The sequence below is a fragment of the Polypterus senegalus genome, chromosome 18 (assembly GCF_016835505.1).
Source record: "Polypterus senegalus isolate Bchr_013 chromosome 18, ASM1683550v1, whole genome shotgun sequence".
In the NCBI taxonomy this organism is placed as follows: domain Eukaryota; kingdom Metazoa; phylum Chordata; class Cladistia; order Polypteriformes; family Polypteridae; genus Polypterus; species Polypterus senegalus.
In genome coordinates this window covers 10,855,389-10,868,285 of record NC_053171.1, presented here as the reverse complement: position 1 = coordinate 10,868,285, position 12,897 = coordinate 10,855,389, and the positions used below count along the sequence as shown (strand labels likewise).

Below are 12,897 nucleotides of genomic sequence, written 5' to 3'. Positions count from 1 at the left end.
CCATATGGTAAACGTTTCGTTGACCAGCACATTCTGATTTCAGCCGTTTCAATTACATCTTGATATACAACAAGCGCAAAGAAAGGCGGCACGTGAATCGCTTTTTATTGCACACGCATTATGTGCTCTGTCATCGCAAATGCTGTGTGAACATCCACCCTCCGTCACCAGCCGCCATTCACTGGGTGGCTCGTGGTGGATGAGTTTCTGTTTTAGAGTTAAAAAGTTACGAGGGTTAAAGACGAACGACAAGAATATTCATTCAAAAACGAAAACTAAAAATATTTTTAGTACATTATTTTATTTCAGTTACTCTTTCCTGCTACTTTAATAGTTTTGTTTAGCTTTTTAGTTTCAGTTTTGATTTTAGTTTTCGTTAACTATAATAACCTTGGCCGCACCACAGCCAAAGTATTCTCCACTTCTGCCCACAAACAAACAGAGGACCTATAATGGCACACAAGCCCCACCTCCTCAGACCACCAAACTCCCCCCACAGCTCACCTCAAGACATACCCGTCACTTTCAAAAGCACAGCAGCGAGACACTTCTGTGTGGCTACGTCTGGCGTTTTCTTTCTTAAAGACTCCATTGAAGACTCAATTACACAGATGGAACTTGTGGTATCCTAACCTCAGCGAGAGGCGCATGTTAAACACAAACCCAGGCAAACAGGTCACTTAATCATCTGAAAGGTGCGAGTCGAAAAATAGTAACAAAGGACCCTTTGGTCTTAAATATTTTCTCAGACCCCACTGTCAGATTTTCTTATTTCTTTAACAATTTGGCTCATCAAATATTTCCTTAATTTTTTATTTTTCGGCTGAATTTCCAATTTATACTTTCTTCCCTTCTTTTTAAACTTGGGCCTATTAACAGTTTCTAACCCTGGGTCGATTCTTCGGCTGCAGTTTCCCTAGTGGGCCAAGGTGACTTGAGAGAGAGATCAGAGAAATAATAAAATTAAGACGACTCTGATCACAAGCATGAATTGGCCTGCTGATTGGAAGGCAGAGTTGTGCTTCAGGTCAGAGCACGGCTTTGCATTCTACAATCACCCAGTATTTACAATTGTTCTGCAATAAAATGAAAAGAGTTCGATCCTCTTGATTATCTGGGGAGCCATGGCACAGGTGTTGCACGTGGCCTACTAAAAACCAAAAGGCACAGGGGTATGAATTGCTTAGGGCACCAGTAACCAACACCAACATATCAAGTCCACCACTAAAATGCTGAAGTTGCACGGCTCCAGTTCCAGAACAAACACATCTTGGACATTTCCCATGATGGATTCCAAAACCTCTTGACACTGTCGACCCTCCGCACCGGGAAGAGAGCTACAGCACATAAAGACAAAGTGAGCAGAGCCAGGAGCTCACAGTGTTTCCACTTACTTACAAATCTCCTGACTTGCAGGCTCACCATTGTAAAGATTTGCTCCTTGGGTGAACAGTAGCTGTTGTGTTAAGTGCATCAGGACCTGGAAGACTTGCGCTAGCTTTTAGAACCTCGGCAACTTTAAAAAGTATCTGCTAAAATGCCGGGTGTTCGCTAATCAAATTAGCTTAGCGGACAGAATTGCCTCCTCTCGTTTGTCAGCCTTGATCTGTTCTGTTGCTCTTCCTGCTTCCACTTTATCCACGAGTTGTCATTTTGTTATCAAGGAGTGTTGACCTCTTTCAGACCCTTCGGTTTTCTATGTCATGTATCCAGGTGAATATCATGGCAGCAGCAAAGGTACCTCAGGTTTCAATTTCGTCAACAACAGCTTTTAGCTCCTCCTGAGAAGTTCTTTGGCAATTTCACGTTAAATAAAACGCAACAACAACCCCACCACTGTGTCCCAATTCAGTCTCTGGATATTTTCCCAGAGGGTCTTGTGTGGTACACTGACAACAGAAGACACCCGGGGACCATCTTTACCAAAGCATCCGAACCTTCTGCCAGTCTGGAGGATCAGCAATTTCAATCAAAATTCTTTATTTCAACACTCTTTATAAGGTGAAGAAACCCTCATTCTTATTCTTTCTGTGTGGCTATTACAAACTGAAGGTCATGCCCGACAACTTTCTGAACCCACTTCAGTCAGATCCTTCATCGCAAGAATAAAAGATTCGAACAAGTGGGAGAAATTTGTAAAAGCAACTGCCTTCTGTTGTCGGTTACGCTTTTTACTTTACTTGAGGATGCTGGGATTATTCATGTGGTAATGTTGAATTATACATCAACAGGTTCTGCGAAGATGACGTACACAAATGGACTGAGGCTTATAAGAGCGGCAGCGGTGTGCTCATTTATAGATGCAGGTGTGTCGTCCAGATTGGTCCAGTTCCTCCCTGAGGGACTCCAGGATTATCTTCTGAACTTCGCTGACTCCGTTTTCACCTAGCCTGTAAATAAGAGGGATTTTTGAGCTATTAAAACACATTGACACGTCAACGTAGTCCCAATTTACACTGGCCTCTCTAGCTCGTATGTTTTGGAGTGCAGTCCAACCAGACAATTCTGGCTTAAAATTTCTGCATATGCGTCTAAACTCACTTCCTAAATCCCTAACAGCAATTTTAGGAGTTACACCAGAAGGGATCCCATTATCTAAGGGAAAGTTTATTGTGGTTTTATAGTACACTGCCGGAATGAAAGCACATCCTTCATAGCCAAAAGAATCGTAACTCGCCTTTCATAATTCGGTGGGAAACTGATGTTTTACATTATCAGAAACTGAAACAAATAACACTTACTTGGTTCAAGAATGATTGCAGAATTTTTTTTATAATGTGGCAAAAGTTTCATGTTGTCTTAATATATATGAGGAATTACAATGGCCTCATATTTTTGTCATATAGCTCTCTGAAAAAAAGCTATTGGTTGTTATTTTTTGTGGAGCAAAATGGATGCATTGCTTAAGTGAGCGTATATCTAACTGAATTGCATGTTACTGTATGTGTTTTGTTCTCTTAAAAAAATTACACTTATTATAAAAAAAACTTTTTTTTTTTCTGTAATTACACATCTGCCCTACCGACACACACACTTAACACAGTGTTTACTCACCACAATTTCTTTAACTTGCAATATGGGTTCCTCAGGCTCTCACTTAGCAGGTCCACCCCTCTATCTCCCAGTTGGTTGGATGAGAGCTCCAGTTCAGTCAGCTGTGAGCTTTCTTGACTGAGAACGGACGAGAGAGCCGAACAGCAAGTAGATGTGAGGCTACAAGACCTCAGCCTATAGAGATGAGAGCAGGAGGTGAGGATAAAATCACTGTGCCATGTTTTAGTTTGAGTCACCTCAAATAAGTCTGCATAGTTTATATCTGTGCTGGGGACGCACTGTGGCTGCAGGTTTTTGTTCCAACCAGCTTCTGTTTTTTTCATTGGACTCTTAGCCTAATTAAGTGAGTTATTATTTCCCAGCTGCGTTGGGCTGGCGCCCTGCCCGGGGTTTGTTTCCTGCCTTGCGCCCTGTGTTGGGTGGGACTGGCTCCAGCAGACCCCCTTGTGACCCTGTAGTTGGGATATAGCAGGTTGGATAATGGATGGATTATTTCCCTGTTTCTGTGTTTTGGCGTCAATGTACAAATGACAAACAGTTGGGCAGATTTTTATTAAAATGTACTAAGCAGTTGTATGCAGAACATGTCAGTTTTTAAAATTATTAACAGCACTTACAACCTAATTTTCATTCTGCTTTTCCAGGTGTTCTGGTTATTCAATTGATTATTTACTAATTAGTGGGTCTGACACTGAAGTTTGCAGCTTTCATCATCCCGGGTTGACTGCTATGCTGGTCAATATTAGGGATAAATGAAGGGAGCAAACTACACAGGAAAATAATAGGAAACCAACAAAAGAGAGTTATGCATTTATAGCTTTAGAAAAAAATAATGTCTTATAAATGTAAAAACCATACTGTTGTGGTTTTCTGAATGCAGAATAAGAGAAAAGAGTAAAAAAAAGACCAGCTAATTAAATGAAATCAGTTGTTAGCGATTATTATCACCGATTGTGAATCTGGTTGGAACAAAAACCTGCAACCACAGTGGGTCCCCAGGATCGAGTTTGGGAACCTCTGGTTTAAATAGGAAAATTTGCCCTGCATAAGAGACACGGTACAAACATGCCCAAGTACAAGGCCTAATAGCGCGACACTGCGACTACATTTACTCATTTGGCCAATGCCTTTATCGAAGACCACTTACAAGATTTATGATACAATTGGTTACATTTCTTTTGTATTTTCCAAGTGACTTGCTCAGGGTCACACGGTATCAGTAGCAGGATTTGAACCTACAACCTCTGGGTTTAAAATCTAAAGCCTTAACCACTATGCCACACTGCCCGACTAAGGACTGGCAGGGATATGGGCTCTTACAGATTACACAAATAAAAGTAGTCGCTGTCAACAATCTTGAATTGTTCCTTTCAGAACATGAAACACGTCAATAATTTCTCCTCCGAGTCTTCATTGTTTAAAAACTATTAACATATTCAGCTCCAGGTTCAGTTGTTGGCGATTTTTAAAGCTCTCCTTTGGGGTTGAAGTTCTTGTCCTACCTTTGCCATGGTGGAGTTTTTCACAGTATCCCTGCGATTTGTCAGGGTATGCTGATGTCAGCTAATATCTTGATGATGTACATCCTGTGCTCACTAGCCACTCTAAATTGGTCCAGTATTGATAATATCGAGGGGACAGAAGTAATGCAATGCAATAGCACATTTGGTATGTGACTTACAGCCGCTAGATTATGACAAACATGTTCCGAGATTTTTCAGGTAAGGAAGACCGATGTTTTGATGTCAGATTGTTGTATTTGTTAACTATGGTGCCAGAGAGTGAGGATTTGTTGCAAGTTGATTAGCACATGCAAGTAAAAATTTCATTGTTTTTCACTTCTTTCTGGAAAGGCCGCGTCTCTTCAAGCGTGATGGCCTGCATCCGAACAGTTTCGGCGCCCAGGTCCTCTCCGAAAACATATCGAAGGTAATTCGTTTATCTTGACGATCTATCTCTGCTCTTAACCCCTTCCGAAATAATACTGCTGTGCCAGGACATGATGAATGTTTAATAGAGTCTTCCGTTAAAGTTCACACCATTAATACTGTAATAAGCAATCTCAATGCACGTAGAAAACCTAGGAAATACGGCATAAACTCCAATAATCTAATTAAAATCACTATTTTAGAGGAACAATGTATTAAAACTATAAAAACAGATCGCAGATTAAACAAAAAATATACACAGAGCGCGAATAATAATAATTTAGTTCCTATTCCAAATAACAATAACACATAGTACTCATCTCTGCACCTCCGAAACATTAAATATGGCACTATTAAATGTCAGAGCTTTAACTAACAAAACGTTTTTTATCAACGATCTTATTAGTGATAAAAAAATAGATCTTATTGCACTAAATGAAACATGGCTGAATTCAGATGCCGCGTCAGTTTTAATCGAATCTGCGCCTCCGGATTACAGTTTTACTCATTCAAACCGCCAGGGAAAAAGGGGGGGCGGATTGGCTAACATTTACTCGAGCCGATTAAAATGTAAAGATGTCAGTTTTGGTAAGTTCAAGTCCTTTGAGTATCTCGCTGTTATTCATGGAGATTCTCAAGTTCTAATACTATCCGTGTATAGACCTCCTAAATATAACGCGTCGCTTTTTGAGGAATTCTCTGACTTAATGTCAATTTTAATTAGATCCAGAAAATTCTGTGCCTGCAGTCTTAGCAGCACTCACAGAATTTCAAAAGCTCTCTGGTCTCAGAATTAATCTGAATAAAAGTGTACTCTTTCCGGTGAATTCGCAAGCATATAATATTAGATTAGACACCCTTCCTTTTATCATTGCAGAACAGTTTAAATACCTCGGGGTAAACATCACAAGTAAACATAAAGCTCTTTATCAACAAAATTTCGTCGCCTGTATGGAAAAAATTAAACAAGACTTGCATAGATGGTCAACCCTTCATCTCACACTAGCTGGAAGAATTAACACTGTTAAGATGAATATTCTTCCTAAGCTCCTTTTTTATTTCAAAACATACCAATATACATTAATAAATCGTTCTTTAAGCAATTAGATTCAACAATAACCTCATTTATTTGGAATTCTAAACATCCACGCATCAAAAGAGCGACCCTACAAAGACAAAAGGCAGAAGGCGGCATGGCTCTACCTAACTTCCAGTTTTATTACTGGGGCAAATATACAGTCGATAAGAACCTGGACACAAATAGAAGAACATACACAGGCATGGACCGCAATAGAAGTAAAATCCTGCAGTACTTCTTTGTATTCCTTGCTTTGTGCTCCAATAAACACACGTTATCGGCAATACACTAATAACCCAATTGTGCTCCACTCACTTAGAATCTGCAACCAATGTAGAAAGCATTTTAAGACGGAGAAGCTTCTTTCTGTGGCACCCCTGCAAAAGAACCACCTCTTTCAACCCTCACAAACATGTGCAGTTTTAATATCTGGAAAAATTTGGAATTAACTTGCTTAGAGACCTTTATATAGACAACGCCTTTGCATCCTATGAACAATTACGTTCCAAATTTAACATTCCAGCTACAAATTTCTTTCACTATCTTCAAATCAGGAACTTTGTTAAACAGAACCTTCCAGATTTTCCTCATCTTGCACCCTCATCCACGCTGGAAAAATTATTGCTCAATTTCAAGGAGTTAGACTCCATCTCTACAATATATAAAATCCTTTTACAATCCCTTCCTTTCAAAGATCCAAGAGGACACTGGGAAAATGACCTCTCAATTAATATATCAGAAAAAGAGTGGAAAGTAGCAATGCAGAGAATTCACTCAAGCTCCATATGATAAAGCATACAATTATACAACTCAAAATTATATATCGAGCACATCTGTCTCACTAAAACTCTCCAAAATGTTTCCAGGGCATGATCCAACCTGCGAACGCTGCAACCAAGCCCCAGCCTCACTAGGTCACATGTTCTGGGCCTGCTCCAAATTAGCATTATTCTGGACAAAAATTTTTAATTACCTCTCAGACAGTCTTGGACTCACAATCCCTCCTAACCCATTAACAGCTGTGTTTGGTGTTCTTCCAGAGGTGCTTAAAGTGGAGAAAGACAAACAAACTGTGATTGCATTCACTACACTGTTGGCACGCAGACTTATTCTGATAAACTGGAAGAACCCAAACTCTCCTCTTTTAAGTCAGTGGGAAACTGATGTGTTATATTATTTAAAATTGGAAAAATCAAATACTCAGTTAGAGGATCTGTGCAGACTTTTTCAAAACATGGCAGGATCTAATCAGTAATATTTTGAAATGATTTTATAAAGCACAGAGAATTTGTTGATTTAGGTATTTTAAAAGCCTTAAATTTTACACCGTTTGGCTTGCTCTCTCTCAAGGGTGGGGATGTTCTTAGCATAATTCTTTTTTTTTTTTTTGTAAAACTTGATTGCTATGTATTGATTGTAATAAAATTAATAAATAAAAAAAAAAAAAAAAAAAATTTTAATTACTAATTATGACACACTCCTAATAGTTGGCGACTTTAATTTTCATATAGATAATCAGTGTGATCTAAAAGTAAAAGAATTTATGAACCTCCTGGATTCTTTTGATTTGAGACAACTCATAAATCAGCCTACACATAAAGCAGGTCATACATTAGACTTAGTGATTACTAAAGGACTGAAAGTTGATATAAAACAGATCATTGATATTGGTCTATCAGACCATTTTCTTCTACTTTTAATATAGAAATAATGATAAAAACACTCATGAGAAGCATATTGTTAAAAACGCTTCTTTGATTCGCAGCAGCTTTAAAACTTACAAACATTTTAAGCAATCAGTCCGTTTATAGTGCCAGCTATAATAGCGAGGACAATGTAAATAGTAAGGTGGAAAGATTTAATTCTAAAGTGAGAGCTGCTGTTGACATAGTTGCACCTGAAAAGACAGTGAAAAAATCTTCTAGCATTGTATACCATGGAAGACCCAAAGAGTGTCTGATTTAAAGAGAACATGCCGTAGAGCTGAGCGTCAATGGAGGAAGAGTAAACTTACTATCCACCACGAAATATTAAAAGTCAAAATAACAGAATACAATAACACTGTCCGTCTTGAGAGACGCTGCTATTTCTCTAATATTATAAATAACAATGCTAGTAATCCTAGAGTCTTATTTTCAACAATTGATCACCTACTAAACCCAGGTAGCTCAAAGGAATGCCTCCTAAGTGCTTCCAGTGAAACCTGTGAGGCTGTCGCTGTATTCTTCAATCAAAAAATTAATGATATTAGAAATAACATAGTATATCTCCCCAACACTAAGGATCCCCCTAAACCCCAACATCCTGTTATAAACAAATTAAACTCTTTCACTAGGATAGATTTACCTGATTTACAAAAAATAATATCTCAATTAAAACCCTCCACCTCGTCCTTGACCCGATACCAACAAGGTTTTTCAAAGAAGTATCAGGCGTGCTAATTGATAATGTTCTTGACATAGTAAATTGTCACTAGATACTGGGGTCTTCCCAGACTGTCTTAAGACTGCTGTAGTTAAACCCCTACTTAAGAAACATAATCTTGACCCTCGCTCTTGAAAATTTTAGACCCATCTCTAACTGCCCTTCTTAAGTAAAGTTCTAGAGAAGGCAGTCATTATGCAGTTAAATGACCACCTAAATAAACATGCTATTCTTGATAAATTTCAGTCAGGTTTTAGAACAAATCACAGCACAGAAACTGCACTCGTTAAAGTAGTAAATGACTTGCGGGTAAATGCAGACAGAGGCCATTTATCTGTTCTCATCCTCTTAGATCTGAGTGCTGCATTTGACACCATTGATCACAACATTCTTAGAAATCGCCTTAGTCAATGGGTGGGCCTCTCTGGCAGTGTCTTAAATTGGTTTGAATCCTACCTGACAGGGAGAAAATATTTTGTTAGTTGTGGGAATTACAACTCAAGACACATGATATCCAATATGGTGTTCCACAAGGCTCTATCCTGGGTCCCTGTTATTCTCAATCTACATGCTTCCGTTAGGTCAGATTATCTCAGGGCACAACGTGAGCTACCACAGCTATGCTGATGACACACAGCTGTACTTATCAATAGCACCTGATGACCCGATTCTATTGATTCACTAACACAATGTCTGACTAGTATCTCAGAATGGATGAATAGTAATTTTCTCAAGTTAAATAAAGAGAAAACTGAAATTTTAGTGATCAGCAATAATGGATACAATGAGGCTATTAGAAATAAACTGGATACATTAGGATTAAAAGTCAAGACGGAGGTAAAAAGCTTAGGGGTGATTGTTGACTGTAATCTGAATTTTAAATCACATATTAATCAGATCATTAGGACAGCATTTTTTCACTTAAGAAACATAAGTAAAGTTAGACCTCTTATCACTGAAAGATGCTGAGAAATTAGTTCACGCGTTTGTTTTCAGTCGACTAGATTACTGTAATGCACTCCTCTCAGGACTACCCAAAAAAGATATAAATCGTTTGCAACTAGTGCAGAATGCAGCTGCTAGAATCCTAACTAGGAAAAGAAAATCAGAACACATTACTCCAGTTTTGATGTCACTACACTGGTTACCTGTGTCATTCAGAATTGACTTTAAAATTCTGCTTATGGTTTATAAAGCCTTAAATAATCTGCCCCATCTTATATATCGGAATGTCTGACACCTTATATTCCAAATCGTAACCTCAGATCCTCAAATGAGTGTCTCCTTAGAATTCCAAGAACAAAACTTAAAAGAAGTGGTGAGGCGGCCTTCTGCTGTTATGCACCTAAAATCTGGAATAGCCTGCCAATAGGAATTCGCCAGGCTGATACAGTAGAGCACTTTAAAACACTGCTGAAAACACATTACTTTAACATGGCCTTTTATAACTTCATTTTAATCGTAATTTAACTTAATCCTGATACTCTGTATGTTCAATTCATCATAACAACTATTCATGGTGGCTCTAAAATCGGTACTGACCCCTACTCTCTTTTCTGTTTCTTTTTCCGGTTTCTTTGTGGTGGTGGCCTGCGCCACCTCCACCTACTCAAAGCTTCATGATGCTCCAACAATGATGGACGGATTAAAAGGAAGAAGTCTACGTGACCATCATCATCATCAAGCCCTTCCGTGAGAACCCTAAATCCAAAGAGGACTGTTTCATTTATGTTAGGTAGAATGCCCAGAGGGGACTGGGCGGTCTCATGGTCTGGAATCCCTACAGATTTTATTTTTCTCCAGCCGTCTGGAGTTTTTGTTTTTCTGTCCCCTGGCCATTGAACCTTACTCTTATTCGATGTTAATGTTGATTTATTTTTTATAATTATGTCTTTCATTTTTCTATTCTTTAATATGTAAAGCACTTTGAGCTACTGTTTGTATGAAAATGTGCTATATAAATAAATAAATGTTGTTATTGTACTCATGTGACAATAACAACCCTACAAACCTAGGTCTTCATATGAATTAAGGTGAATGACATCCAGGAATTCCTGTCAATTTATCTGGTACGAATTCTTATTATTTTATATTGGCTCAATTGTTCAAATGCTTTTTTGGGTTTGGCTTGGGGACACAGTGTGTTGTAGTTAAAATCTTCAGATTTAAAGACAACAACAAAACAGTCGTATTTAAAATGACCGCTATTAATGAAGGAATATTAATTTAGAGAATATTTGTTATGTGCAGGTATCTTAAAAATGTTGGGAAACTAAGGCGCTTTCTAAATAAATAGGACTAGCCAACCCGCGGCGTACCATACGCCGCATAATCAGGCCGGTTTTTTTAATAATTTTAAGCACAGGGAGAAAATTAACATTTGAAAAATCAGTAATGTAATAAATCAGCAAGAAAAGCAACATTGTAACAATGCACGGAACGAACCAACACACAATCGTCCGTGCGGCTGCCTTTCCATATATAATCCACCAAGTCACCCGACCACAGTAGTAGCGAGGTGGGAGTTGGGTGTGTACAAAGTGCAGCAGCATCTAAGACGACGCATGTTTGTCGCGAATGCGAATTGCTGTATGTAGCGTGTGAAACAGTTTGCTATGGTGCACGCGGTCGTGCGTCGTAACCGAAAACTCGTTTTTAAAGACTGCTCACTTCATTGTGTTTTAACCTCAGTTGTAAAGGAATGTTTTATGGATCCAATGGGATACCCCTCGCAAACCATTTTACACGCTGCATATGGCGATTCACCTCCGCGAGAAACATGCCTCTATGAACAGTCAGCGTGTGGGAGGGGGGTGTGTACAAAAGTTAGGGACGCAAACAGTGGGAGCGTATGAGTCGCACTTAGTGGGAATTCCACGGTTTGCAGCCCAAATGGGGTTCAACGGCTTACCCACGCCTAGACACACGCTCAATGTCATGCATAATTACTTATTGAATGCTAAACACTTGTGGAAAGACACGGTTGTCTAAAACGGGTTGGTGTGAGAATACAACAGTAAGTGAATGAAAAGATGGAACCCCAGAGAGGGCAAAATAAAACACAATAGTGAACCCGCGCATAACAAACGCCGCATAATTATTTATTGATGGTTGAACACTTCTGGAAAGACACAGTTGTCTAAAAAGGGAGGGTTTGAGGATACAACAGAAAGTGAATGAAAAGATGGAACTCTGGAGAGAGCAACATATAATTGTCCGTGAGTGAAGAAGACGCATGTTTGTCGCGGATGCGAATTGCTGTATGTAGCGTGTAAAACAGTTTGCTATGGTGCACGAGGTCGTGCGTCGTAACCGAAAAAATCGGTTTTTAAAGACTGCTTACTTCATTGTGTTTTAAAACAATCCTTTACAACTGAGGTTAAGGATTCCATGGGATACCCCTCGCAAATCGTCTCACACGCTGCATATGGCGACTCGCCTCCGCAAGAAACATGCCTCTATGAACAGTCAAGGTGGCTCGGAAGTACATGAGGCCTCCACGACAGACGAATATAAATGACGCTGTTCTTTCTGTGTCGTCGCGTCCGAGTTGTCGTCGTATCCAATGGTCTTGGAGTTGGTGGGCGTGGCTCCATCCTGCGTGCGCCATAGGTGTCTTACTTGTCGGCGGCTTAGTGAATCCACGCCCCTTCTAGCGTGTTTTCCATGGGTGTCTTGCCTTAGTGAATTATATATATAGATTCTGAGAAATTAACTCATGCATTTATTTCTAGTGGGATTGACTACTGCAATGTGGTGTTTATTGGATGTTCAAATTGTTCTTCATACAGCTTCCAGTTAATCCAAAATGCTGCTGCAAGAATTATTACAAGAACAAGAAAATACGAACACATAACCCCAGTTCTTAAAGCAGCTTGATATTCCTCTGGGTACAGCTGCAAATATTATTAAGAAGTTTAAGGTCCGTGGGACTGTAGTCAACCTCCCTGGAAGTGGCCGCAAAAGAAAAAAAAAAATTGACCCCAGAATGGGCAGGAGGATAGTAAGACAAAAAGTCAAGGACAGCTTCCAAAGAGATACACACTGAAATCCAAGGTCAAGATCTGCCAGAGTCTGGTCACACCATCCGTCACTTTTCGAGTGACAGTGGGCTTAATGGAAGAAGATGCAGGTAGACTCCACTGTTGAAAGAGAAGCATTAAAAGGCCAGATTGGAATTTGCCAAAATGCATAATGACAAGCCACAAAGCTTCATGGAGAAAATCCTTTGGACAGATGAGACAAAACTGGAGCTTTTTGGAAAGTCACATCAGCTCCATGTCCACAGATGAAAAAATAAAGAATACCATACCTACGGTGAAACATGGAGGAAGCTTGGTTACGTTTTGGGGCTTCTTTGCTGCGTCTGGCATGGGGTGCCCTGAGTATGTGCAGGGAACATTGAAACGTCAA

General features: G+C 39.4%; 1 protein-coding gene across 2 annotated transcripts in view; it reads right to left on the bottom strand.

The window, feature by feature from the left end:
- Positions 1-1,962: 1,962 nt before the first annotated feature.
- LOC120518487 (NACHT, LRR and PYD domains-containing protein 3-like) overlaps positions 1,963-12,897 on the bottom strand; it is a 52,191-nt gene continuing 41,256 nt past the window's right edge. For both annotated transcript variants that reach the window (XM_039741305.1, XM_039741304.1), the window contains exons 8-9: positions 3,055-3,228; positions 1,963-2,390 (exon numbers count right to left, since the gene is read on the bottom strand). In XM_039741305.1, coding sequence (XP_039597239.1) covers positions 2,291-2,390; positions 3,055-3,228 — 274 coding nt within the window. In that variant the 3' untranslated portion in view covers positions 1,963-2,290. The remainder of the gene's footprint in view (positions 2,391-3,054; positions 3,229-12,897) is intronic.